The sequence below is a fragment of the Strix aluco genome, chromosome 3 (assembly GCF_031877795.1).
Source record: "Strix aluco isolate bStrAlu1 chromosome 3, bStrAlu1.hap1, whole genome shotgun sequence".
NCBI classification, from domain to species: Eukaryota; Metazoa; Chordata; class Aves; order Strigiformes; family Strigidae; genus Strix; species Strix aluco.
The window spans coordinates 26831322-26858108 of NC_133933.1; the positions used below are offsets into that span (position 1 = coordinate 26831322).

At 41.6% G+C, this 26787-nt stretch overlaps 1 protein-coding gene across 1 annotated transcript; it reads right to left on the bottom strand.

The window, feature by feature from the left end:
- Positions 1-911: 911 nt before the first annotated feature.
- Positions 912-26050, bottom strand: RRP15 (ribosomal RNA processing 15 homolog). The gene is made up of 5 exons (XM_074817895.1): positions 25935-26050; positions 23243-23517; positions 21269-21366; positions 20246-20447; positions 912-1523 (listed from the first exon to the last, which is right to left on the bottom strand). The coding sequence occupies exons 1-5, from the start codon at positions 25996-25998 to the stop codon at positions 1371-1373; spliced, it is 792 nt and encodes a 263-aa protein (XP_074673996.1). The 5' UTR covers positions 25999-26050; the 3' UTR covers positions 912-1370.
- Positions 26051-26787: the final 737 nt, after the last annotated feature.

Consider the following 26787-nt stretch of genomic DNA (forward strand, 5'->3'; position numbering starts at 1 on the left):
GTCACTCCTAATCGTCTCTCGCATATAAGCACTTACAAAGAAAGGTTTGTATGTGACACATCTGTAGAGACAGAATAGTACTATGTATTTTAAGTATCAATTAATAGGCCCCAAGGCATTTTCTTCACATAGCAAATGGGGAAATGCGATAGCAAAGTTAAACAAACGACACAGCATCAGACAGGCAGTCTGGAACAGCGAAGGCAGTGGAATTCAACCCCTAGCCTCTCATTTAGGACACCTTAATCAAAATACACTTCCTTCTATATGCATATGCTTATACAGAATACATTCTTATTATGTATGTTAGCCTCTGTACCTTCGCAACCAAACAACTAATTAGGAGAAATTGCTGTAGTTTAAAGCCAACAAGTGTTACACTGACAGATGTCTTCCACAATTTGGTACTCTTACAGTACGCACCTAAGAGGAAGGGCTTTTGTTTGACCCTTTACAGACCTGAGGAATTAGCATTATAGCTGACTAAACCCACAGGATGTATCTTGGAGGTCCGGCTCCTTACTGAAAAAGGCCAGAACACCAGAACTGCAAATGAAGCAACACTGAATACAATTTTATGTGGTATTGCTAGAAAAGTCCTCTCTCCTCCAACAAAAACAGTAATAATAACTGTCCTTTCCTCTCTTACCAGTCTCTTAGCTTATAGAACTTCAGACTTGCAATGGAAAAAAAACATACATTCATACCTATATATATATATATATATATATATATAAAAATATAAAAACCAATCAGTAGGGTCAAGTCTCTCTTTTTACAATTATGTTTCCAGAGTTGTCCCCAATCAAACTAATGCTCCAAGACCAGAACTATCACATTAATGGTTATTTTTCTTTATTATCTACAAAACCTTTTCTGGCCAAAGTAGTAAAGAGACTATAGGAGTCTGATAACTTTACAAGGTGACGGCATTTCTGTGTTTATTGTAAGCCATTTCTATTGCGAATTGCTAACAACTTTTCAAAGTGCAACACTGATTTGGAAATGCAGGCACACTAATACATCAATTGCCATGACTAATGTATAAACTTTTAATGACCTTGGCAAAATTGTTCTTTCATTGGGAAGGTGCCACTATTTTGACTGTACAAAATGTTTTGGAAATATGTTGAAAATTATACATGTTTTGGAAAATATTTCAGGATTTCAGTATAGCAAATGAAGCTATATTAAATAAAAGTTTGACATGGAGGGGAAAACACTCCAAAGTTGTGCAAGTCTTTTTTTTTTTTTTTTTTTTTTTTTTAAGAGAGATATCCTCCAAGTGTTGTACATTCATAGAATGCTGACTTTTTATCCAAACAAAGTTAAGAAGATAAAACATTATCTTGAATGGTTTTCAGTTTCATTCAGTCACTGTCATCATCTTGTTTCAGACCACCTCCTTGTTCAATATTGTTCTCTCCATCGCTTTCCTTGTCCCAGTCTTTCATAGATGCTCCCATCATGAAGTCATCACGCAGTATATTCCATTCTGGCCCCTCTTCAGACTTCACTTCACCCTGAATGTTTGAGGGGAGGAGAAGAGGGAACAGCAGAAGATGAGATTAATGTGAAAGGCAGTGAAAGATGGCAGTAAAAGCTCTTCATGTAATCAAAATAACACTTCTCACACTCTTACAATTTGCAAGGGCAGACCTACCAAGCGCTAGCTCTTTATGCAAATGGTACACAGAAATATGCAGGACAATCATAAATGACTTGATACTAAAAAGCAAACTTGTTTTTAACTAACCAATAAAAAGAAATATGGAAACAAAACAATTATTCCTCATGGATGAAACAGTCAACCCTGGGCATGGCTTCCTTTATTAAAATCTTTCTTGGCAATCAGAATGGATTCATGATATCATTTATTAACCCCCAGGTGCTGCTTCATTAGAACACTTTTTGGCACATTTCTAAAACGCAAATATGGATTTAATAAAGGCTTAAAAAACCCCGAATTTAATATTTAACATATTCTGCAATACATGAACCAAATCCCCTTTATGTGGATTATTACCTCACTACCTGGGCTTGTCATATGGTGCAAAGCTGCCTCTAAAAGAAACAAAGTTGATCTACACTCACCAAGCCAACAACACCTTACTCCAAATTTCCTACCTCTTGAAAGTGGATAAACTGAGGCCACGCTACACAGACTGGTGAACAATAAAGTGACAGGAGTGTAGTTTTAGGGTTAGCACTGAAAACAGTGCTTGGTTGCAGTTCTTCTAACCTATCATATTTGGGCAGTGCAACAGCCCCATCCTGTGGCAACAGTTTCAAAGAACAGCTTGAAGCTATTCCTACATTCTTAACTGCAGGAAAATACTAAAATCTGTTCAATGTACTGAAGAAGGATTTCAGTAGTTTAAACCTTAGTAGCAAAATACTTCTGAGGAACAACGTGGCTCAGTGTTCAGAGCAGGCAAACAAAAATTTGTCCTACCAAAGTGGAATCAGGGGCACTGAAAACAGTAATTTACTCTTGCAGGGTTTTTGAAACAAAGTTAATACAGGCATCTCAGGTGTGCTTTTCCCACTCCCCTGCTCAAAAGGCCAGACCTCAACTGACTCACCCTAGTTTAAGTAACTGCCACTTCCCAATACTGTACAGTGGGTGGGGGTCTTCTGTTACAGCATCCTCTACCAATGCAGGTTTGCCTACTAGATGCAAAACCCATAGTAAATGTATGATCACTGTAGACATTTGTTCCTGACTCTTCTTTGTTATGCATCTAGGAATATGCGAGACATAGAACCATGGCATATTTAAATTGATGTCTGTGCAATCTTTGGGAGAGAGCAGCATACAGAATTTAATAGGAGGAGAAATGAAGACTACAGAATGCAGGTTCATCACTGTAAATCTAATGCATCATATCACACCAAGAGAAGTTATTTGAGTGCAAAAAGTCTGTCAAACATGATATGTATTTTTAACAGGTAATCAAAGCAGAAATGCTAAATGTGACTTCACCTGCAGTTCTTTTTGAAAGACTACTCTCACAAAAATACAGTAACAAGTCTTAACACTTTCCTTCCTGAAAAGAATGTCTCAGGGCCCAGTTCAAAAATATGAGAAACTACAGCTGTTCCTCAAGATGTTTGGACTGTGTTTTGTTTTGGAGTTGGTGTTTTTTTTTTTTTTGTTTTGTCTTCACAGCTGCTCTCATTAATGCCTACTCCTAAGAGTAACTCTTCCATCCCAAGAATCCCCCTTTTCCCCAGGGTATGCCTCCTAACTGCTTTCCACTCTTGCAGCAAATCACTTCAAATGCTATACCCAGTAAAGCCTGAAATCATCTCAGACAGGGTAATCAATTACCTGGAATTAAAGAGTTACAGATAAGGTAGGTCCCTAAACAGAGTTTAAGATGTTCACATGGTAATAATCTGTATTAGTACAAACACAGGTACTCTGTTCTGGGATGCAAGAAGAGGGTAGCTTCCCCCCCCCCCCCCCCCCCCTTTTTAACTGTATTTCAGTTGTTTTATATGTTTAACTTTCCAGAGTAAAGAAAGGTCAAAAGATTGCAAGCTTTTTCTTTTTTAATCCCAGATCTTTTATAAATCACTGTTTGAACATGCCACAGGGTTGAATTTGAAATACCTAAATGGAAAAATCTCATCTTCCTTACAAAACAATCCAATTTTCTTATTTTCAGTAATAATAAAACCAACAGAGATCCCATTTTTTCCCAGATGCACAGAAAAGGGTTTGTTTTTTTTTAAACAGCTTATTTTTAAAGAAGCAGTAGATTACTGTCAGCAGTGACAGTGAAAGGCTCAGGGTCTGAAAAGCTCAAATTCATCACAAGCTACTATTCAGCAACCATTAGCCCTTCTTTCTGACTATGTCAAATGAACAACAGGACAAAAGCAGGACCTCAACAAAAGAGGGATGCTGATCCTCCATAGCATTACCCACTATGTAAGGCACCACAAAGGTTTGAATAGTTTTACAACAAGCCCTAAGGAGAAAAACAGAGGTAGCATGTCCATGACTCAAAGATAAAGATTACATGCTTGAAAGCAAATATTTAATCAATTTTAAGCATGCTCCCAAGTGAAGAAAACTCCATGTTTAATATCTTCATTCTTAAATCATTTACTGTTCTATTTTCCCCTCAGAATAAAAACTCCCCAAATCTACTGCATTTCAAAACATTCCCAGAGCCTTAAGAAAATATGTAGCAAGACTATTTGTATAATTAACAATTAGTTCAACTGTAACATTGCTTCCCAACTTGCTTTATGTAAGAATGTTAATACACTCGGATTTTCAACGCCATAATCTGGTTTCATCTAAATAAAACAAAACTGATTCTTGGCACATGGAAAATAAACCAGCTTTCATTCTATACAACAGCTTTTGAACTTTTAGTCAGCTGTTCATCCACATCTCCCACATTTCACTACAACACTGAAGTCCCCTTTGAACATCCCCAAACAAAACCAAAGCAGGCTATATAAACATTAGTGTGTAATGCTACATGAAGTGGATCCTTTGGTAAGGCAAGAAGAGTTCTGGTGTTGCTTTTTTTCTTCTTCTTTTTTTATACATACATACATTTGAATGGGTTTGTTCTTTGCCTGAAGGCGTGGCAACATATTTCAGAAGGTCTGAGAGGTAGCTGTTAGTAAAGTATCTCAGGAGTCACTGGTACATTGTGATGCACTTCTTGTGAGCTGAAATAAGACAGGCCAAAACACACTGTGTAGCTACCCTACCAGATACTTATTTGCTGGGACAGACCAACAGCACAGCTGAAAAGAGAACATGTAAATAAAACACACACCATCTTGCCTGCTTGGTGTGCCACCTAAGCTATCACAGCCTTAGCTCAAGTCTGACACAAGTAGGGCTCTGTAGTGGGCACATACTTTCCAAACTAATTCTGGTTTGAAGACATACCCTCTAAAATCTGCACCAGGACAAGATGAACTGAAATTCTTAGCCAAGCCCTAATAAAACCACCCACCAACAAAGCTTAGATCTGTCGCCTACAACAAACAGCCATCTTTTGCAGGATCCCGGCTGGAATTGCCTCCTGGATGCTTCTGGAGGAATCAGTCTAAGAAAGCCCCATGGCATCAACAGCAGCTATATGATCAAGGTCAAGTGAGAAACCTCCCTGTTTTGGTTCATTTCTTCACCACTGCAAAACTCTGGAGCTACATAATTCACTTTTGGTAAATGACATTACAGTAAGTATCTTCAACTGAGACCTGCCAAACTCAACACTGGAGTTGTGGCAGGCTGCACTGCGACTCAGGTGGGAGATCGATCCTCTCTACCCCTCTGAAGCTGTCAGAAGCAGCAGGAAGATAGTTGTAACTGCACATAGCTGCTTCAGTCTGCAACCAAGTGCCTTAGTTCAAAGCCCGCTTCCCTCGGAAGCTTAAGGGAATCAAGTTCAGTCTAAGTCACAGGGTGTTGTCATTTTCATCCATTGCTTTACTGGCACAACAACATCTTAAAACCAGAGCAGAAAAGTTTGCCAGAACTTTTCAGAACCCTACGCATAAGCAGACCAAAGTCCCCTAATGCTTATTGGTAAGTAACAGCATTAAAAGATATGTCTTGAAATCAGATTAAAGACAGCATTTCACTCCACTTTCCACCAGCTACTGTCACTTGAACATATCCCAGTTTCTGCATCTGCAAAACAACAAACATACCTACATCACTGTAGAGATTCTCTACAGCCTGTGTCCAGAAGACAGTAACTGCAGGGTATTAACAAATTAACATTTTTCAGACCTAGGAATTACAACCAGCACACTGAGCTCCCACGCCTTTGCTCCATGTGCAAGATGAAATGCCAGAGCTTGCAGGGGCATCTCTCTTTACCATCACATACAATAAACGTTTATTTGTACCTGTCAGGGAAGGAATTTCTAACATAAATATCTCTCAAGCAACAACTTTAAGCCCTGAGAAAACAATTCTAACATGTCTAATTAATTTGAACTGCCTCCCCAGGTTACTCTGTTTTACTCAATACAAACATCTAAGACCTTGAAATACAGGGAGGCTTTTGTCATCACAAAGTTAAAAAGAGTAACTGCCAAAATGCATTCTCACATACATCTGACAATTACCTTCCCTGCCAGTCTGCATCTTGCTCCGAATGACTCTTGCTATTCTGTTTCTCATCCCTAAGCAAGTTGATTTAAACCTAGCTCAAAAAAACCCCCAGCCTAGGCATACACACACTGAAGTGTGTTAAATCTCAGTTTAAAAGGCAAAATTAAAAAAATCACTTAATAGAAGGAGGAAGTGGAAAACAAAGAACACCAGCATAATCATTTCTCCTAAATTTGTTCTCAGGAACATACAAGCTCACAGGTTAAGAAAATCAGTTTCCTCTAGGCTGAGAAGAAATAAAGAAAACTGCAGCTGAACTATCTAAAGCAGCAATATAAGCAGAAAACAAAATGTAATGATTTTTACAGAAAAATGATACTTGAGTTTAATCATCAAAGCTGCTTGCCCCTTTATTGGATTTGAATTACAGTGAGATCTTGACTATGAGAAAGGTTCCTATGTATGCCTGATCCCAAACAGACGAAAACGTACAGATCTGGAAACTATACCACTACTATCTTGAACTTCTGAACTAAAGTCTCACAGCAACTCACTTTGGGAAGCATTTTTGAGCTTGCAGAACATGCGAGCTGTGCAACAGAAGTCTATTTTGCCACAGCATAATTCTGCACAACCCTTTATTCCTTAGGGTGAGAGTCATTCAATACCCATTTGCATTCTCTCTCTGAATGAGAAATTAAGAGCGACTGAATTAAATCGCCTTGGTATAGTTGAAGTGACGTTATACTGAAGATATCAACAGTGGCACAGGAGATTTACTCAGACCACAAGGTCTCTTGTGCACACCAGAATCTGCACTGGCATTTCTAGTAAATAAATCTTAAGAATGAAATTTTTTTACAGTGTGTTTTGAAACCTGCTGTTCCTGTTCAAACTTCTCTGCAAGTAACACACTGGAATTATTACTACAAGCACAACAAATACTGATTTTCCTTTTGAGCACAGCCAGAAGACCACCCAGAGCTTAATGACCTGCATGAGGAATCTCCCCATCCTCACATCCTCCTCTAGGGTTTACTACAACTGGGGATGTGTGAATGAGAAGGAATGCTTTGGGTTGGCATGCAGAGGCTTAGACATGCCCCAACCTTAGAGGGGTCAGAACTGAATTACAGAATTTCTAAAAACAAACATTCATCTGGACTTAAGCAAAGAAGAAATCGTTATTAAATGCTCAGTTGTAAAGAAGAATCATAGAAAAGAGCTTATGAGAGAACAGATTTCCTCAGCCTTTCATCAGAAACCTCATAGATCAGTACTTCCATCAGAAAAAGCAAAAGTATTCTAAGAATTCAAGCATAACACAGGGCCCTTCTGCATACAGGATGCTCTGGAACTCCTCAGCCCATGCTGTGCTCTAGCTCTGATAGCAGCCATCTCAGAAATCCTTCTGCTGCACAAGGAATTTTACCACATGCTGCTGCAAGACAATGTCTGGCCATACTGGCATCGAGATTCCCTTTACACGTTTTAATGAGATGACGAACAGCATGGGCATGCTACACCCAGGAGCTACTCACAGAAAATAAAAACTCATCAAATAAAAACTCACCTGAAAACAAGCCTCACCTAATGAAACAATCTTATACTTAAGTTACAACACAGGTATGAACTGTTACTTTTACCCATACTAACAATTCTGTAATTTATAACTCATGTTCTGTAAAATACAAGGCAAAATAACAATGTCATGAATATCAAACAATTACATCACTGTCTTTCCAACTGTCAGGCTGAAACACTCCACTGACATAAAAAAAAAAAAAAAAAGGCCCATGAGTAAGCATTTTTAAGTAGGTACCAAATAAAAATTAGCTCAAGGTAGACTGCAAATTATTACAAACCTGGAAAGAGAGAAATAACACATTCCCTGTATTAGGTTATCATGCAACACAACAGGACAAAGTTTAACATTATTCTTTGAAGTTTTTTCACAGAATCATCAACAGAATCATCAAGGTTGGAAAAGACCTTGAAGATCACCTAGTCCAACCATTAACCTAACACTGACAGTTCCCAACTACACCATATCCCTCAGCACTATGTCGACCCGACTCTTAAACACCTCCAGGGATGGGGACTCCACCACCTCCTTGGGCAATCCATTCCACTGCCTAACAACCCGTTCTGTAAAGAAATGCTTCCTAATATCCAGTCTAAACCTTCCCTGGCGCAACTCTTGTCCTATTGTTTGTTACTTTGTTAAAGAGACTCATCCCCATCTCCCTGCAACCTCCTTTCAGGTAGTTGTAGAGGACGATGAGGTCTCCCCTCAGCCTCCTCTTCTCCAGACAAAACAACCCCAATTCCCTCAACCGCTCCTCGTATGACATGTGCTCCAGACCCTGCACCAGCTTCGTTGCCCTTCTTTGGACACGCTTGAGTAATTCAATGTCCTTTTTGTAGTGAGGGGCCCAAAACTGAACACAGTCATCGAGGTGCGGCCTCACCAGTGCCGAGTACAGGGGTAAGATCCCTTCCCTGTCCCTGCTGGCCACGCTATTTCTGATACAAGCCAGGATGCCATTGGCCTTCTTGGCCACCTGGGCACACTGCTGGCTCATGTTCAGCCAGCTGTCAATCAACACCCCCAGGTCCCTCTCTGACTGGCAGCTCTCCAGCCACTCCTCCCCAAGGCTGTAGCGCTGCTGGGGGTTGTTGTGGCCCAAGTGCAGCACCCGGCATTTGGCCTTATTGAAACCCATACAGTTGGCCTTAGCCCATCGCTCCAGCCTGTCCAGATCTCTCTGCAGAGCCTCCCTACCCTCGAGCAGATCAACACTCCCACCCAACTTGGTGTCATCTGCAAACTTACTGAAGGTGCACTCAATCCCCTCATCTAGATCATCAATAAAGATGTTAAACAGGAGTGGCCCCAAAACCAAGCCCTGGGGGACACCACTCATGACCGGCCGCCAACTGGATTTAACTCCGTTCACCACAACTCTTTGGGCCCGGCCATCCAGCCAGTTTTTTACCCAGTGAAGCGTGTGCACATCCAAGCTGCGAGCAGCTAGTTTCGCCAGGAGAATGCTGCAGGAAATGGTGTCAAAGGCCTTACTGAAGTCAAGGTAGACAACATCCACAGCCTTTCCCTCATCCAATAAGCAGGTCACCCTGTCATAGAAGGAGATCAGGTTTGTCAAGCAGGACCTGCCTTTCATAAACCCATGCTGACTAGGCCTTATCATCTGGTTGTCCCGCATGTGTTGTGTGATGGGACTCAGGATGAGCTGCTCCATCGGCTTCCCGGGCACCGACATCAAGCTGACAGGCCTGTAATTTCCCAGATCATCCTTCTGACCCTTCTTATATACAGGCATCACACTGGCCAATTTCCAATCTGTCGGGACCTCCCCGGTCAGCCAGGACTGCTGGTAAATGATGGAAAGCGGTTTGGCGAGCACCCCAGCCAGCTCCTTCAGCACCCTCGGGCGTATCCCACCCGGTCCCATAGACTTGTGTATGTCCATGTAATGCAGTAGGTCACTGACTATCTCCTCCTGGATTGCGGGGGGTCGTTCTCTGTCTTCTGGCTGAGGAGGCTGGATTCCCTCAATACAACTGGTCTTGTTATTAAAGACTGAGGCAAAGAAGGCATTAAGCACCTCAGCCTTTTCCTCATCACTTGTTACCATGTTTCCTCCTGCATCTAGCAGGGGATAGAAGCTCTCCCTGGTCTTTATTTTGCTGTTGATGTACTTATAGAAACATTTCTTATTATCCTTGATTGCTGAATCCAGATTAATTTCCAGCTGGGCTTCAGACCTCCTGATTTCCGCCCTGCATAGCCTCACAGTGTCTTTGTAATCATTGTGAGTCACTAGCCCCTTCATCCAAAAGCTGTAAACTCTCCTTTTCTCCCTGAGTTGCAGCCAAAGCTCCCTGTTTAGCTAGGGTGGTCTTCTCTGGCGCTGGCTTCTCTTACAGCACCTAGGGACAGCCTGCTCCTGTGCCATTAAGACTTTCTTCTTAAAGAGTGCGCAGCCTTCCTGGACCCCTATACCCTTCAGGACCGTCTCCCAAGGGATTCTGTCAAGCAGGTGCCTAAACAAGACAAAGTCAGCCTTTTGGAAGTCCAGGATGTCAGTTCTGCTTAGCCCTCTCCTGGCCTAAGAATAGAGAACTCTATTATTTCATGACCGCTGTGCCCTAGTCGGCCTCCAACCGCCACATCATCAACCAGTCCTTCTCTGTTCACTATATAGGCCGTATACTCTTTTAGTATGCCATCACTGCTCATTTTCAGTCATATTTGTTTTTTCCTCCTGTAAAAACAAAACCGCTTCATCATTCTCATCTACATCTACCTCCACTCCAGTGTTTCATCTACTTGAACGATAGGATCCTTAGAGCAAAGACTGCATAGCACCGAGATCAATTAATTCTTGACATAAAGACCCAAAGAGTAATGTGGTTGAAAACAACATATGATCAAGACTTTTGTATTTAAAGCAACATGTTATACTTTCATTGCTTATCAGACAAGAATTTGTATACCAAGTTATGGTATTTGAAGCAGCTGAATCATAATCTACTTAGAAAAGATAATGCTATCCATCAAACAGAATAGCTCTTCATGCTAGGCAATCATGAGCCTCAGGTAACCAGTCTGCAAAATACTGTTTATTTTGTACCAAAAAGCGTATTGGTTAATTACCAAGAACAAATTTATATGGATGACTCCTTACCAGCTTCCATTGTTATTCCTAAAAGGAAAATAATGAACCGAGATTTGTTTCTGTTTGGATGGGATTCAAAATAAAGGAAGAACGAACTTGTCTAGATATGTAGCACTTCAACCCTGAAAGAAATACCAGACAACTTCTCACAAGTGATAAAAAGACTTCTCTCCATCAGCTGGTCCTACATTTCTTATTGTGTATTTCCTGCAGTAATGAAGACATGACAGAGTTTAAAGATCAGCCTGATCATTACACAGATCCGCAACATCCTTGTTGGAAGTTGCACAACTCCCGAACCATCAAGTTGCACCTGGAAAATACGCAGATACAGCAAGAGTGCCTAGTAAAAATCATCCAGTGAAGACTAAGGCCTTCAATGTGCTATCCCTCAGAAGTCAAGTACTAATGTCTTTCAACAGTCTAGACAAACATTTTCAAGTCACAACAGACTCTTTTCAGATGTCACCCATTTATGCAAGACACTTATGCACTATCTCAGCTGGGTACCTAAAATTTTCTGCAGGTTTTTATAAAAGCTTGCCTTTTGGCACAGTAAGGAAACATGCAGGCCCACAGCTGTTTGGAGTATTTTTTGATCCTTTTTTAGAAAAAATTAGCAGCTTGCAGATTTTTATATAATCTGAATATGACTCAGATTATTTCCTACAAATGATGTTGAATTCGTCTACTGTTTTTCATCATGATTCAGCAAGAGGCATTACAGAGTGAGTCCCAAAAGGTTGTCTCAAACAGCGAAGGCTACAGTAATGACCAAGTCCTTCACTTCTAGTACTTAAGAAATCATCTCACAGAGCAGCTGATGAGGAAGAAATGAGACTAATAAAAAGCCTCCTCTTCCTGACTCAGGATTTCCACTTACATTTGAGTCCCAAAACAAGTATAGGGATCCAAAAAACCATGAGGCAGGAGGGAGAGAAAAAAAGAACACACCACAAAGAACTATCTTTTGTGTATTTTTATTACTAAATATGAAATACTGAAGTTTTTATGACTACTAAGTAGCTTGTCTGGCTAAACCTCCCTACCCTCATTGCCCCTGCTTTTACTTGAATGGCTTCTGCAACATATCCTAAATGTCTGCAAATCCAAGTGTCTTTGATTTCATATTCCTGTAATTTCCCTCACACCGTCGTGGGCGAGTGGCAAACTCATTAAGGAACAGACCATACCCCTCAACACTCCCAGGCTGCTTTCTAAAAGCAGTTTAAACATGAAAAGGGAATATGTAAACTGCCTGCAATCCCAATCCCTTATTTTAGCCATCTGGCTACCCCTTCTCTGTATTTCTGACCCTTCCATCTCCTTCTATGTTTCTGTATGGGTTTTCCCAACACCTGCAGGTGGAGAAGGAATGACACAGACCACATGCGAATACTGTCCAGGGTCCAGCAACAAACTGAAAAGAGGTCAGATCTTTCCAAGAAGACAGCTTTAGTATAATTTGTAATAATAGTAGGTTTAAAAAAAACCCAATCTACAGTATATTTTCTAAGCTTTCAGTAAATTTCAGAAACACTCATTAAAAACTGGCCAGATTTTCCCATAGGAAAAAAAAAAAAAGTATTGAATTAACCATTGGAAGCTAGAAGCAGTTTGACCCACCACTCCTGAAGTCTATCTACCAAGATAAACAGATGAATAGGTGCCCACAGAGGTCATTTATAATACACATCTGCTAGTTCAACACTCTGGAAATCAGAACATTTTATACCTTAATAAAACTTCAAAGTAAGGGAATCACTTTTCAAGATAATTTCCCATAGAAAATGCTTAGATGGGGAAACAAACTGGTTCAGATAGACAAGCTCCACCCAATCTTTCTTACTTCCAGAGAACATTTTTTTTAGAAAACTTTATGAAATGTTTAGATATATTTTTTCTCTAAGTACACTGCCCTGCCTATAAGAGTTAAGAACAAAGCCAAAAGTGGAGAGCTGCTTTTATAAGGCTTCCAACTCAATTTACCAGATAAAAGTCTAATAGGATTTGACTTTTTGTGCTTTGTATACTTACAGGAAGATCAAAAGAAGATGTATACCACAAGTTTTTCAAATGTGGTTGTTTTAGACATAGTTTTACTGAAAAAAAGCCTTGCAACATCTTCTGGGAAAACAGTATCCTGTGCACTAATAATCAAATAGCAAGGCAAGTTAATCTCAAATGTGACAGATGGACCTGTCCCAGTATTGCCTGACATTTCAATCACAAGTCCCTGTTTATGTTCACTTACAAAATTTGCCAAACTTCAACTGCTTCATGCTGAAGGCTTTTGTGATTGTCAACTAAAATCACTTCATCCCTTTTCACAGAAAAACTAACTTAAAATATTTTGTCTACAGCTCAAGGGAGGAAAGAAAGAGACATTTCCTACAGGCATCCATTAAAACCTTGCATCATTCATTCTTTTTGAGCTTAAAAATCAGTTAAGGATGTATTTTGGAGCTGGGAACGTGTCTTTTGCTATCTCCATGGACATTTTTCCCAGATCTGGCCAAGTTATAAACATCTGGAGAACTGCCCTCCCCAAACCTGAGGTCATCACTTAAGTAGGTATGATAGGCATTTTGTATCCAAATTCTATTAAAATACCTGTCCTCACTGATCACATACTATTTGCATCTTAGAAGACAGCATGAAACCGGACCACGCGTGACTCATGATGACAAACAGGGAACTGGTCTTTCTGCGTGAGCAGCTGTCAGGGCCGCTCTTGCATTAGGCACCAGGACACCGGGCTGCATGCTCGGCCCTCAGGTGCAGAACCTGTCAGGAACATAGAACACGAAGAGGATAAAAAAAAAGAGGTTGATGGAAACAGTGCAAAATCAAGTATCTGAAAAAGACAGCAGAAAGGGAAATCTGAGGATAAAAATACAGGGAAAAGGGTCAACCTAGTTAAATACAGCCATCACAGGCCTTTAATCCTCTTATCTGGAGTTGAACTCACAGTGTCAAGTTCTTGACATCTATCAATCAAGTACACATTTGAATATTGACAGAGACCTCCATTCCCATGTTAATACAGATGTGTGTTACCAGCTATGGCAACAGATAGGGACCTGAGCTTGTACATCTTAAAAACCTAACCCTGCTGATGACCCGAACTGGATAAGTCAATAAATCTTCCTGTAAACAGATTTAAAGTAAATATGTCACCATCAAACAACTTCTAATACTGCACAAAAATCCTCTACCTTAAAGAGCATAAGGAATTTAGGATATAGCAAAAGCTGTACTGCATTTATTCCTAAGGATAAAAATCAGTATACAGCACACAATTAGGTGGTCAGCAACACTTTGGTACAAAACCAAAAACCATTAAAAGCATCAGCATCAAACATATACAAGATGACCTTCAAGAGAATGTACACACATTTGGGAAAAACAGATACAAATGCACGATTTATAAAGGAATCCAAATTAAAAAGTTTCTGTGATGTGACGGGAAGACATTTATTAAAATTGGGAGAACACATCTACTCTGCCTGCAGCTGAACTAAATTAATACTTGGCTGCCCCCTCAAATCTGCTGGAATACATACACGCCTGGTTACCTCCTTCAATTAGTTCTGTAAAGCCAGCATACAACAGCTGTAGTAATAAACTGCTGCTACTCTGCAATGTCATTATCACCTAAGAAAAAAAGTTTCTTTTTAAAAGAGGTGTTGATACACCTTACCAAATTTCTAGAAGTTGTCTATGCCTTCATCCATACTTCAGAAACAATTTCCTACAGCTGTTTGAAGCAATTGTTCAGACTACTGTCCCTCCAAACAGGTATATGGATGAAAATAACCTTCCCCCCACCCCATTTCCACACTGTGGAAACTGTGGGAAAAAGCAGAATAGCACACCAATGGTCAGTACTTATGCAGCTGCAAGAAAAAGAAGGCAGTCACTCTTACATGTTTTAAACGTATCTAATTTTTAAGCTGGAAAGTACATTTATATCCCCCCCATCTAACCTGAAAAAGAAAGCCCCCATGCCACCTCTGGTGTCCCAGCAAGAACAGCAGTCAAACTCAGAAGTGTAGCACTGCTCCTGCCCTTGAACAATCTTCAAACTCCTGCTTAAAATTTTTATGAATATTAATAGTCCTATGAATAAAAGAAAAATCTATAGAAAACCTGACTCTAATCACTGTGTCTACAAATTACTTACCAAACACTAGGAGCATTTATAAAACACACTTCAGGCAGAAGGAACTTTTCTGGAAAAGCATTTTATTTCAAGCCCATATGAGCAATAGCTGATATGAAATAGCACTTGTATTCTTCTCTCATCTTGCTTCCCATCAATAAATTATTTTAAAATAGGTATTATTTCAAGACCCATACACCAATTTTTTCCAGATGCCATCACAACACAGGAAGCAAATTGTACCTCCAAGTCATGTAGTCAGCACAGTTTACAGAAAAATTACTTTGCAGAATTTGGATCACGGTTACTGAAGTAGACCAGGAAACCCTGCTCTCACACCAGTGAAATGCTCTGTAACAAATCTGGTGTAAGAAAACTTACAAGTGGAAGCAAACACAGGGGATTCAGAAAACCTACTAAAATGGCCTAATTCAAAATTAAAGGTTGATGAGCGCAGGTTATGCCTTGTCACAAAGAATATCTGTAACTTTCATGCCAGTTATATGTCACTAGAAAATGTTTTACCACCCAGCAGTAATGCATTACAGGGAGTAGCACAAATGACAAGCAAAAAGTCAAGATGAGAGCTTCTGGTACTGAACAACCCTGTTGTAACTGACATGCAGCAAGGGAGGAGTTGAGGCTGCTCTGGGAATGTTAACTCTGAATTTCTTTGTTTTCTTACAATTAAGACTTCAAGACCTTATGTAATTCACTACATGCCAACATCTCTGTGCAACTCTAAGATCAGAAACTTCACTCAACCCTGGAAGCAAAGGTACTTCCCTAACCCATAACCCTAAGAGCACCCAGAAATTTCTTAAGGATCTAAAGAAAACAAAGGATTTCTGCAAGGAAGCCTTTACTGCCACAACCTACTTCTATATTTCTTCTATAGCCATAAAGATGACTTCAGTCTCTAGGCCTAGAAAGAAACCTATGTACCTTTTATAAACCTGTAGTTTAATAATGTTTCTTATAGTATCTTACAGGTGGGAAGCTGCAAGATACAACTAACACATACTGAAATGAAAATCTGGTCTGTAAGCATTGTATTGAACAAGATTGAAAGCTCTCATATAAGACAACTGACATCATCTACCTGGACTTGTACAAAGCATGTGACACTGTCGCACACAAGATCCTTGTCTCTAAATTGGAGAGACATGGATTTGATGGGTGGACCACTCCGTGGATAAGGAACTGGCTGGATGGTCACATTCAAAGAGTTGCAGTCAACGGCTCAATGTCCAAGCGGAGAGCAGCAACAAGTGGTGTTCCTCAGGGGTCAGTGTTGGGACCGGCGCTGTTTAACATCTTTGTTGGTGACATGGACAGTGGGATTGAGCGCACCCTCAGCAAGTTCACCGATGACACCAAGCTGTGTGGTGCGGTCGACAGGCTGGAGGGAAGGGATGTGCCATCCAGAGGGACCTGGACATGCTAGAGAGGTGGGACCGTGCAAACCTCATGAAGTTCAGCAAGGCCAAGTGCAAGGTCCTGCACATGGTTTGAGACAATCCCAAGCACAAATACAGTCTGGGCAATGAGTGGATTGAGAGCAGCCCTGAGGGGAAGGACTTGGAGGCATTAGTGGATGGAAAACTGACTATGAGCCAGCAATGTGCACTCACAGCCCAGAAAGCCAACTGTATCCTGGGCTCCATCAAGAGAAGTGTGGCCAGCAGGTCGAGGGAGGGGATTCTCCCCGTCTACTCCACTCTTGTGAGACCCCACCTGCAGTGCTGTGTTCAGCTCTGGGGCCTCCAACAAGAGAAGGACATGGGCCTGCTCAAACAAGTCCCAGAGGAGGGACATGAAAATGATCAGGGGGCTGGAGCACCTCCGTTGTGAGGACAGGCTGAGAGAGTTGAGGTTGTTCAGCCTGGAGAAGAGAAGGCTCAGGGGTGGCCTTCCAGTACTTAAAGGGGACCTACAGGAAAGATGGGGAGGGACTCTTTATCAGGGGGTGTAGTGATAGAACAAGGGGTCCTGAAAGAGGGCAGATTTAGATTAGATATAAGGAAGAAATTCTTTACTGTGAGGGTGGTGAGACACTGGAATGGGTTGCCCAGAGAAGCCGTGGATGCCTCTTTCTAGAAATGTTCAAGGCTGGTGGGACTGGGCTTTGAGCAACCTGGTCTAGCGGAAGGTGTCCCTGTCCATGGCAGAGGGTTGGAACAGATATGTCTTTAAGTTCCCTTCCAACCCAAATATCTCCCAATAAATGCTTCCCCAAAGTACACCACCCAAACAACAAACAAGCAAGATTCTTTTTTAAAAGAAAATGACTACATTTTTCTCCCACATTGCAAGGCTTTCAGATAAGGTGGGGAGGGGAGGGAAATTAGATGATCTTACCCAGAGGCAAGCATCATATACAGTACCTTGGAAAAAAACAGGGAAAAATATTACACAAGTCAGCTGGCTCAGCAAGGATTAAGAAATACCTTGATAAACAGCTAATGATATGAAAGGCAAAGCTTTTGGCTCCAGCTCAGAAAAGTAATTACTCCCATCTGGGCACACAAAACCCCAAGAAGGACTACAGTTTCACATGGCACAGGAAAATTTTCACAGCCTTACAGTCGTTCTTTCACAGCTACATTGGGTGGGTGTACACCAAGTAGTATTTAGGCCAATGGCTAAAAGTATACAAGACTATAAACAATGTTCTCCCAGGGCACAGGTTAGCTGTCCTTCCCATCAATGCAAGAAGCTGACAGAAATAGAGAACAAACTTTTTTAAGTGGTTGCGCTACCATGAAATCCCATCACTACAGACAGGTCTTTACAGAGCATTTAATTTATTTTTCTCATGCATGCATCCACCTGACTAAATAGTTAATCACAACAGAGCTTTATAAGGGGTTTCTTAAACAAACCCTGACATTTGGAAGAAGCCACCAAACTTTCAAATTTTCCAAATTTTGCATTTGAAAACAACTGCAGAGTAGCAAAAAGCATTTGCCCATTCTCACAAATACAGTCAAGTCTCCTTTCATAGCACAAGGCTCGAGTTAAGAAAGGTTTGCTTTCACTGGTAAAACTTTATTCTGCTATTTTTCCTGCTGACTGCTTGTTTTATGTGGGTGGGGTAGTGTTTTTATTGTTCTGGACTACATTTTAATCGATGGCAGAATGCCTGGAGTTTGGGATTGGCATCTCCTCCATTGTTTTTGTTGAGATAAATAAATGTATTTCCCCCCTCTTTTTTAAAAATTAAATACACGCCATACTCTCAAGTGCTAAAAACAAAGCAGAATGCTTCAAAAAAAAACCCCTCAAAACAAACAAACCAAAGGAACAAACAATCTACCGAACTTCTGCTGCAAGGAATTCACCACCCAAAAGCCTCATCCCTGCTTACCACTCTCTGAAAAACCCTCAAAAACCAAGAAGAAGAGACATAACAGTGGGGGCCAGCAGTACTGTTCAGTGGCTATATGTTTGTGTGATTCTGAGGAGGAGACTGAAGATCAGATTTTGGCCTCTACCTCAAGCATCAACAACTACAAGGATGGGAGCCTGCTAAATGGGCAAGAGAAAATAAGGCAGATTAAGAACAGCTTTGAAAACGAGTTATAAAAGAGTTTGGTTCAGTACTGAGAGTCACTGAAGCAAATGCAAGAAGGGAGAGAGGAAGGGGAGTGGTCAATCCAGGCAGATATGGCTGTTCAAAAACCCCAAGATATGGCTATTCAAAAACCCCAACCTCCTCCCCAAACAAAAATCCAAACCTACAAGTATAGCTTTGTATTAATGAAAGACTCCAATATCTGAAGTTTTTGTTCAAAAGCAATGTGAAAGCAGCACCTATATCAATACTCAAAACTGACATTAACCAGCCAGCAACTAAAGCATCTTTAGAGCACTTTAATGAAAATATGCTCTAACTGATGCTGCCAAAATAAGACTTTTTTTTATGGTATAGAAACATTTGCAATCTATGTTTTCTGACCTAGTAATTAGCAAACTGTCATGTCGCAATCTGACACAAAGAAAAAAGGTCCTAGTTTTTGCTCAGCTATTGATTCAATGCCTACTACAACAGTAGTTGGCCCTGCTATCACTCCAATGTTCTGCTATTCCAGGGGAGGGGGAGAAAAAAAAAAAAAAAAAAAAAAGAACCACACACACACGCCCCACCCAAACAAGCAAGCTGGAATTATTTAAGAAGAAATAAAGTGTCAGCACCAAGCTAAATTGTTCTCATTATCCAAAGAATTTTAAAAATACTTTAATATTACACTTGCATGAAAATTGTATGAGCTCTTCATGCCAGGCAGTGTTTCAGCATGCTCCCCAAGTGCACGCAAACAAAAAACATATGACAAACTGTTGTCTCCCAACTGATTAAAGTATTTCTTCCTGGCACAGAAAAGCACTTAGTTAACTGCTGGGAGTCTCGGCCAACAGAAGTATTCCACCCACTACCAAGCACAAAGTTCAAACCTGAACACAAATACACTTCAAAAATGTGCAGCTTCTGAAATACGAGAAAGAATATGTCTGAGCAACTTGTTTTCAACCCTGAGCTACTTGGTGAGTTTAAAGAACCGATAAAGAGTTGGATGAGTCCAACTACACTGTGTCTCTCCTGAGCACGTTTGGAAAAAGTTGAACGTGTTAAAGTACTTCTTTCCAAAACATCACAACAGCAATAAAGCCACATCAGCATAACATACACACACACACACAGAATTAGGAAAAGAAAAGCCTACATATAATGTTTAATATATCTGTTTCCTCTGTTGTGGTATTCACTTGTATGGCAAAGCCCTTCATTTCCAGATACGATAATCATCCAGAGGAATTGACTTTGAAATGCCCAAAACAGTGAGTACACACAAGTAGTACAGTCTAATACACCATGTAAGATGAAGAGCCCCCATGTCTTTAATGACTTTAAAGAGCTGATAACTACTATTGGCCAAATTCCGAATGTCACAACCCACTAAAATCTAGCCATCTGTTCCACGGTTGGTGCAAAATCCAAGATAAAATCCAATTTTTCGTATTTTTTTAAACACAGAGCTAAAACAAGCTATTTGTTCACAAGGCTTGATGTCTTATCAGAAGAGCTTCCACTGTTTTTTACCTTGATACTCAAGACAGGGAAAACAGCCTAAGAGCTACTTGCTCCCTTCTTAAGCCGTCTCAAAAAACCCCAGGCACTTGGATCACAGCTTTTCTGAAGAGCAGGCACAGTAACAGACAGTCATTATACTGAGAAGGTATCTTGTATGCCTTTTTTTCCTCCCAGACAAAGCCTACCTGTTTACTTTTTGTGGCCTTTCCAGCAGGATTCTTGCTTCCTTTAGCACCCTCCATGTTTCTTAAAACATTGATGAAATCTTTCTTTGAAACAGATGACAGCAGTTTAGCACGCTGCCTGTCAGAGTTCCCAGCTTTCTTCACCTTCTCATCAACATTCTTTTGGTGCGTCCTGACAGCATTAAATAATTGTACAACACCTCTGGGATGGGGAAAAAACCAACAAAACAAAGTTTTTAACTCAAGTTCTAGAAAATAACTTTACAGAAATGAACTCTCTACCAAAGAAACTAACCAGTGCAGATGCTGGATGGCTTCTAGCTCCCCAAAATGGTTACTCAGACCCCAATTCAGTAAAGAAGTAACATTTACTACAACATAAGAGACTTATTGCTAGGAAACAGTAACAAACAAATCGACAAACTCAGACCCTGAAGTAAGCAAGGTAACATGGCCCTGAGATCATTGCAAGAGCATGTTTCATCCTCAGAAGCATGTTACTCGTCCCACAATCAGCTATGAAATTCCTCAGGCCTTAAGAGCTGCTGAAGTAGGGGGACAAGGCAGAAGAATGAATAAGGAGACAGATACAGACAGCACATCAAGGTGTTCAACCAGTTCTGCAACACCAAACTACCGCAACACAGAACAGGCAACTGAACTTAACAGACATGGATCTGGTGAATCCTCTGCAGAGAAGAAAAAATGGAGTAGTAGAAACAACTGTTCTGCATTATAAAGGCATTAAATTAACAAAATGAGGGGATCCAGCAAAGCACTTCCATTAAGCAAACATTACATTCTCATCTAAATTTTTATTCTTTCATAAGGCTTCTGAAATCTTGTGTTGAACTTGATACTGTACAATGCAGACCTGTATATAAATCACTCGTCTCCTGCTAGTCACTTCTTAAAGAGTTCAATCTGATTGGAAACAGATTACCTGCACAGGCCTTTTCTTCCCCTTTTCCTCCTTTTTTTGATATACATATATTTAAGGAAAGCATTCAGAAAAACTCTTACCTCGTGGCAATTCTCTGAAGATTTCTTTCTCTGTCTCGGTCTTTGACAACATCTGGCTTCACTCGACACATCATTTCCCACTCCCGCTTTTTATCAAGCTGCATTATAAATATTGTTATGTGAAACAACATGAAGCATCTGAGAATGCAGCGTACTCTGACAGCGTATGTAGTAAGAGGAAAAAAAAAAACAGTAAATCAACGAAGCTCAGTTTGGTTTGAGGCTAAGGGGAGCTCCAGTATGGGGCTGCACAACAGGTCTGAGGCAAGTCTCTTGCACTGACACAGCAGGGGCCACAGTCAAATCTCAAAGAATCATTTGCCTTCTGTAACAAGAACTAGAAAAGAGTCACACCACAGCGATGCCTCCGGCTCAAGACAAGCAAAACAAGTCTAGAAAAATTCAAATGCTTTCACACTCTGCTACGGACAAGGAAATTATTCAAAGAGAGCTTTCAACTCCAGGACTTCACAAGGTGATCACAGAGAAATGTAATCCTATAAATAATAAGATCCTATGTCTATCAAGACAGGCATGTTGCATTTTGAGCCTTGTGAATTTGACTTCCCCCACTCAATTAATCATGGTACAGCTTGTGACCAAGTGACACACGGCAAAGTCTGTAAGCGACAGAACTCAAAACACCAGGAAGAGCACCAAGTGCCCATCAGAGAAGGACTCCTCTGCACAACACTGATTTTTGTTTGCTTTTTTGAGGTTCTCTGTTTCAAAAGCAAACTGATCCGCTTTCCCATTACCAGGAGCCACAACACCAGCAGCTTTTTTTCTACTACAATAGGAGAACACTGTATAACCCCAGCCTCTGCTTCAGGAGTAAGGTAGTGAAATATTTTTTTCCCCTTTTTAACAATTTAACAGTGTTCTAGGCCTGGTGATGTTGCATTAAGTCTGTTCTATGCAAGGAGTCTTTCATGGAATTTCAGAGTCCTTATCTTTATAATTCCAGGCAGACTGCTACAAATTTGTGAGTTTATAGCCACGTTTTAGCCTTTTATCAAAAGAACTGCCCTCTTGTACCATAAGCAAGAAATTAATAGAAGGCAGACTGTTCTCAAGTTTTTCTAAGGGTAAACAAGTCAATCTGGGGACCTGAAGCCCACTTCTGCTTTGCAATACTCTCACTTATTTACTGGATAAGAACAAGTATTTAAGACAACCATAACTGAGCAGATGCCATACTGAAGCTCCCTGTCTTTAAAAGGCAGGCCATGGCCTCATCACAGCATGTCCCAGACTGTCAGGTGATTAACCTGATTATCCTACTGAAACAGAACTAGTAAGATGAGACATTAGAGCTATTAATATATTTTTAGCCTGAAGGTAAATCAATAACAGCCTGGAATTAATTAAAAGTTCCACTAAAGACACACAAACAAATGACTTAATTGCCAACATAGTTTTGTTTTCTTCATAACAGTTTCAGAACCAGAAGTAATTTAGGGCACAGACACTGTAGTAGAAAACTTCTACCAAGAAAATCATCGAGGGGAGCACACAATGATTCACAACCACATCAATAACTACTGCAATCTCAACCTAAAGGCCTTTGATTTTGGAAGTCGCAGCAGAATTTAAATAAAAGCAGTTTTCTTCTCTTTCTCACCCCCACTTCTGATGACAGAGAACTACTTCAACTTGTAATGCTGACAAAGTGAATTATACCCCAAATTAACAACAGCAATTAGAAAACTGAGCTTAAAGCAGATCCTTTCACCATGTCAACAACAAAAACACCTTAGCTGACAGACTGGAACAGTCCTGCTGCCAAAGATCAGTCTGCTGATGGCCCAGAAAAAGCAGTGAGGGAAAAAGCCCTATCTGACGTCACTGTGGAGGAGAGATTCCAAAACTGAGACAGTCTCAGAGCACTCTCCCAAATCCCTGCTGAGGGAATCTTGGATGTATCCCCCTCTGACTGTAAATGCACAACAAAATACTGAATCTTCTTCTCACCTTCATTCTCTTCTCGAGCCTTTCTTGTTTTTCCTTTTCTCTCTCCTTCTCCAGTTTTTTATTCTTGGACAAGATGGTGGACTTATTTTGCGGAATCTTTTTGTTGAGCACTTTTGCCATGGCATCTGCCCAGCCTGCACTTGGGCCAGCTTTGGAGCTTGTTGCCTCTTCAACCACATTGCCAGGAGCTGCCGTTTCATCTTCATCATCACCATCCAGGGCTTCCCCTCCTGAGGAGTAGCTGTCTTCTGGAAGTCCTGAGCTTAACTCAGAATCTAGGGGTAAAAAAAGGAATAAAAAAAAGTATCAGTCCTGTTTCTAGTAAGGATCCATCACTAGTTTAATTTTAAATGTTATCCAAATTCAGGGCTGCATACTGCTTGCTGCTACAATTAATTCCTCAAGCAGGCATACACCACCATAATGAATTTATTAGAAAGTACGCAGTGCAAGTACTTGCTCATCTCAGTGATGATTTAAAGTGATTTAATGGGTTGGGCAAAAGGGAAAAGGCAGTCTTGGAAATTTATTATTAATGAATATTTTGATGTTTAGGAGAGACAAGTTTGGGGAAAAAAATATATTTTCCAGTTCAAAAATTTTAATTTATCAATGCATACACACACACATATGTATGCATATATGTATGTATGTACATCCTTATATACTAACTGCAACAGTGACATCTAGTGTTTAAATGCCAACAGCCACACGGGTTAAATTGAAGGTAGAGAGGCATTTCTTACATGAAAGCAAAATCCACTCAAGGAGAACAATGCCAGCAAAAATACAATTACCTAAACATAATGAACACAGAGGGGAGACTGCTTTGTGAAATAAAGAATCAAGATAGTTGTCAGGTAGCTCCAAAGAAACCAGAGGCACTGAGTTTTTCTGGTATAAGTAACTGTTCAAGTTCTTGATACACAAATAAAACACCCCCAAATTCAATGCTATGCCCACTTCAAAACAAAAAAGAAGGAATTAAAGTAAAAATAGTGAAGTTTGGAATCATGCAACTGCAAGACAGGAGAGAACTGCCACCTAGACAGCAAATCAGAAGCGGCAAATTTGTTCAACACATCCAGAAACTACTAAATGCATCCTTTTTATGGTATTAGTATGTCTCCATATCCTGATTTCCAAATTTTAAAAAAAGAAAATCATTCCATATACAGAAGTAGATGCATCACCACATCCTGGTTCCTATATGTAAAATAATTTCTCAAGTTTTCACCCCTAAGCCTTATCCATGCTAGAACACTACTATCTAGTTTTTAAACAAGGAATTAATGCCTATTTGTGACTTTGTGCACATGCAAGAGCTAACAGCTACCAAAAGTCCAAACCTGAATTCCACATGCTGCTTAGGACCAACTTCCACAGTTAGCCATAAAAAACAGACTTATAAAAAAGAAAACTGCAAAAGCATGAATTAGTCTCCCTTACACAGTATTTTCCAGTTTCCAATAAAATTGGAGGATAACACCAGATACTACCAACAACACTTTGCTTTCAACAATTACAGAAAGGTGAACAAGGCTTCAACAACCAGCCATGACTTATTCTTTAATACATCAGAGGATATGTCAACAGCATGAGATAAAACTGAGGTATTTCAAAGTAATTTAAACTAGATTTACTCTGTCAGAAATAGGTCTTCATGCCCTGTTTTGAACTGCAAAGATTGAAGCCCGGCATAGATTTAATATAAAAAAGTCCTAATTGGGGGGGAGACATACATCTCCATACTTTATTTTTCTACACTTGCTCAGTGATATGGTTAAAAATATGATCTTGGAAAGCAGCTCCCACAGAAGGCTTCCCCTTGGGGTCAGTTTTGACCCTCAAACCAAACAGAACCACTGTGAGCTAACAGCTCCAAATGGCCACAACCTTGATTCCTTCCACAATAAAAGATTAAAAAAAAAAATAAATCTAATTACATGATATAAGAAGCGATCAGAACTAGTTAGGTATACCCTCACGACCCACGAATAGGCAAGAATGAGTGGAAAACCACGTGTAACGGATGGAGTATGAGTGCGTTTATGCTGTGTTTATACTCTGTGCTCTCTCGACGGATTACTATAGCCGGCGTTTCTCACGGGTTTCCTTCCGAGCAGGAAGCAGATCCCCGTCCCGTACAGACGGACACAGGCAGACACAAAGCCCATCGCACCCCGGAGCTCGTCCAGCTCTGCCCCATCGCTACCCCCCCTCCAAGAAAAGGGTACCCCAGAGACACACGGCAGCCCAAGTTATTTTGGTGGGCCCAAGGAATAAAGGAGCTGCTGTCAGTACTCCCCGGGCTAAGCAGAGTACAACCAAAAGCGACAGCCGGGGAGGACAGGGCCGGCGGGCAGGGAGCAGGCACGCCACCAAGCACCGCGGGAAAGCCACCCGCCCCCAGCCCCGCGGGCACCCCGCGCCCCGCCGCCTCCACCCCCCTGGGAAGGGGCTCCGGCAGGCTCCCGCCGCCCCGCGACAACCGGCTCCAACCCCCGGCTCAGGCTCCCGAGGGGGTTAGGAGGGGCTCGGGCCCACCGGCGGCCTCTGAAGGGGCAGAGAGGAGCGGCCGCCGGGGCCGGAGACGGCCCACGACGGGGGCCGGGGAGGCCTTAGAAGCCCGTCTGAGCGGAGGGGGACCCAAACCCCTTCCCGCTCCCGCTGGGGAAGCGGCGCCCGTTACCGCTGTCCGCCTCCTTGCCCACCGCAGCCCCGCGTCCACGTGGGCCCGCCACGGCGGCCGCCATCTTCCCAGGGTCCGCCACTACCGTCTTCCCGCCCGGCCCCTGCACCGCGAATCTGCGTTCCGGCTCCACAGGTTCCGGGCAGGCGAGCGACGACGGCTGCTGCTGCTGCTTCCGGGGCGGGCCGCGGGACTGGAGAGGCGTGTAGGCAGCTCGGCAGAGGCGACGGGCTCTGCCGGGGTGTTTTCACTGAACAAGCGGCAGAAGTGAAAAAAAGTAAAGCAAAAAGGTCTGCCCGGGCTTCTGCCCTCCCTCAGGCCCGGGGCGGCCCGTGGGTCTCAGGCCCCGGGCTGTTGCTCCTTCCAGCAGTGGGCAAAGCCCGGCGAGACCCTGAGGGCCTCTCGCCCTCGGGCCGCGGCGGCCTGCGGGGGGTCACCGCCCCCAGGCGGGGCCTCGGGGCTCCGCATGTTGAGAAAGCTGATCTCGGCCGAAGCACCAGAGTGCCCCGGGAAAAGCTCAAACCCAGCAACGCTCAGGCCGGTTATTCGCTTCCACCTGGGAGTTCCACTGTGAACGTGGCAACGATAGAAATAAACACGTATTTACAGTAGGTTGCATGTGGGAAGAAGGTTTTGAAGTCTCACCTTCGTGGTGCTGATGCCCCTGAGAAAACTTGGCCACACTTCAAGGCCCAAAAGGAGGACAGTTTTTAACGTGGGGAGGCATGAAAAACTGAAATTACCTTTTGCTGGCTTTTCACTCAGTCAAATTTAAAAAATAAGTATAAGTGAACATTTACTACATTCTCTTTAACACTTAACCATTTTTGCACTGATGCCACGTACTATTTTG

Coding starts and splice junctions, on each gene's coding strand:
- RRP15 (XM_074817895.1), bottom strand. CDS start 25,998: ATGGCGGCCGCCGTGGCGGGCCCACGTGGACGCGGGGCTGCGGTGGGC. Junction 23,518..25,934: donor GGGCAAGGAGGCGGACAGCG/GTAACGGGCGCC, acceptor TTTTACCCCTAG/ATTCTGAGTTAAGCTCAGGA. Junction 20,448..21,268: donor CTTCAGAGAATTGCCACGAG/GTAAGAGTTTTT, acceptor TCCCCATCCCAG/AGGTGTTGTACAATTATTTA.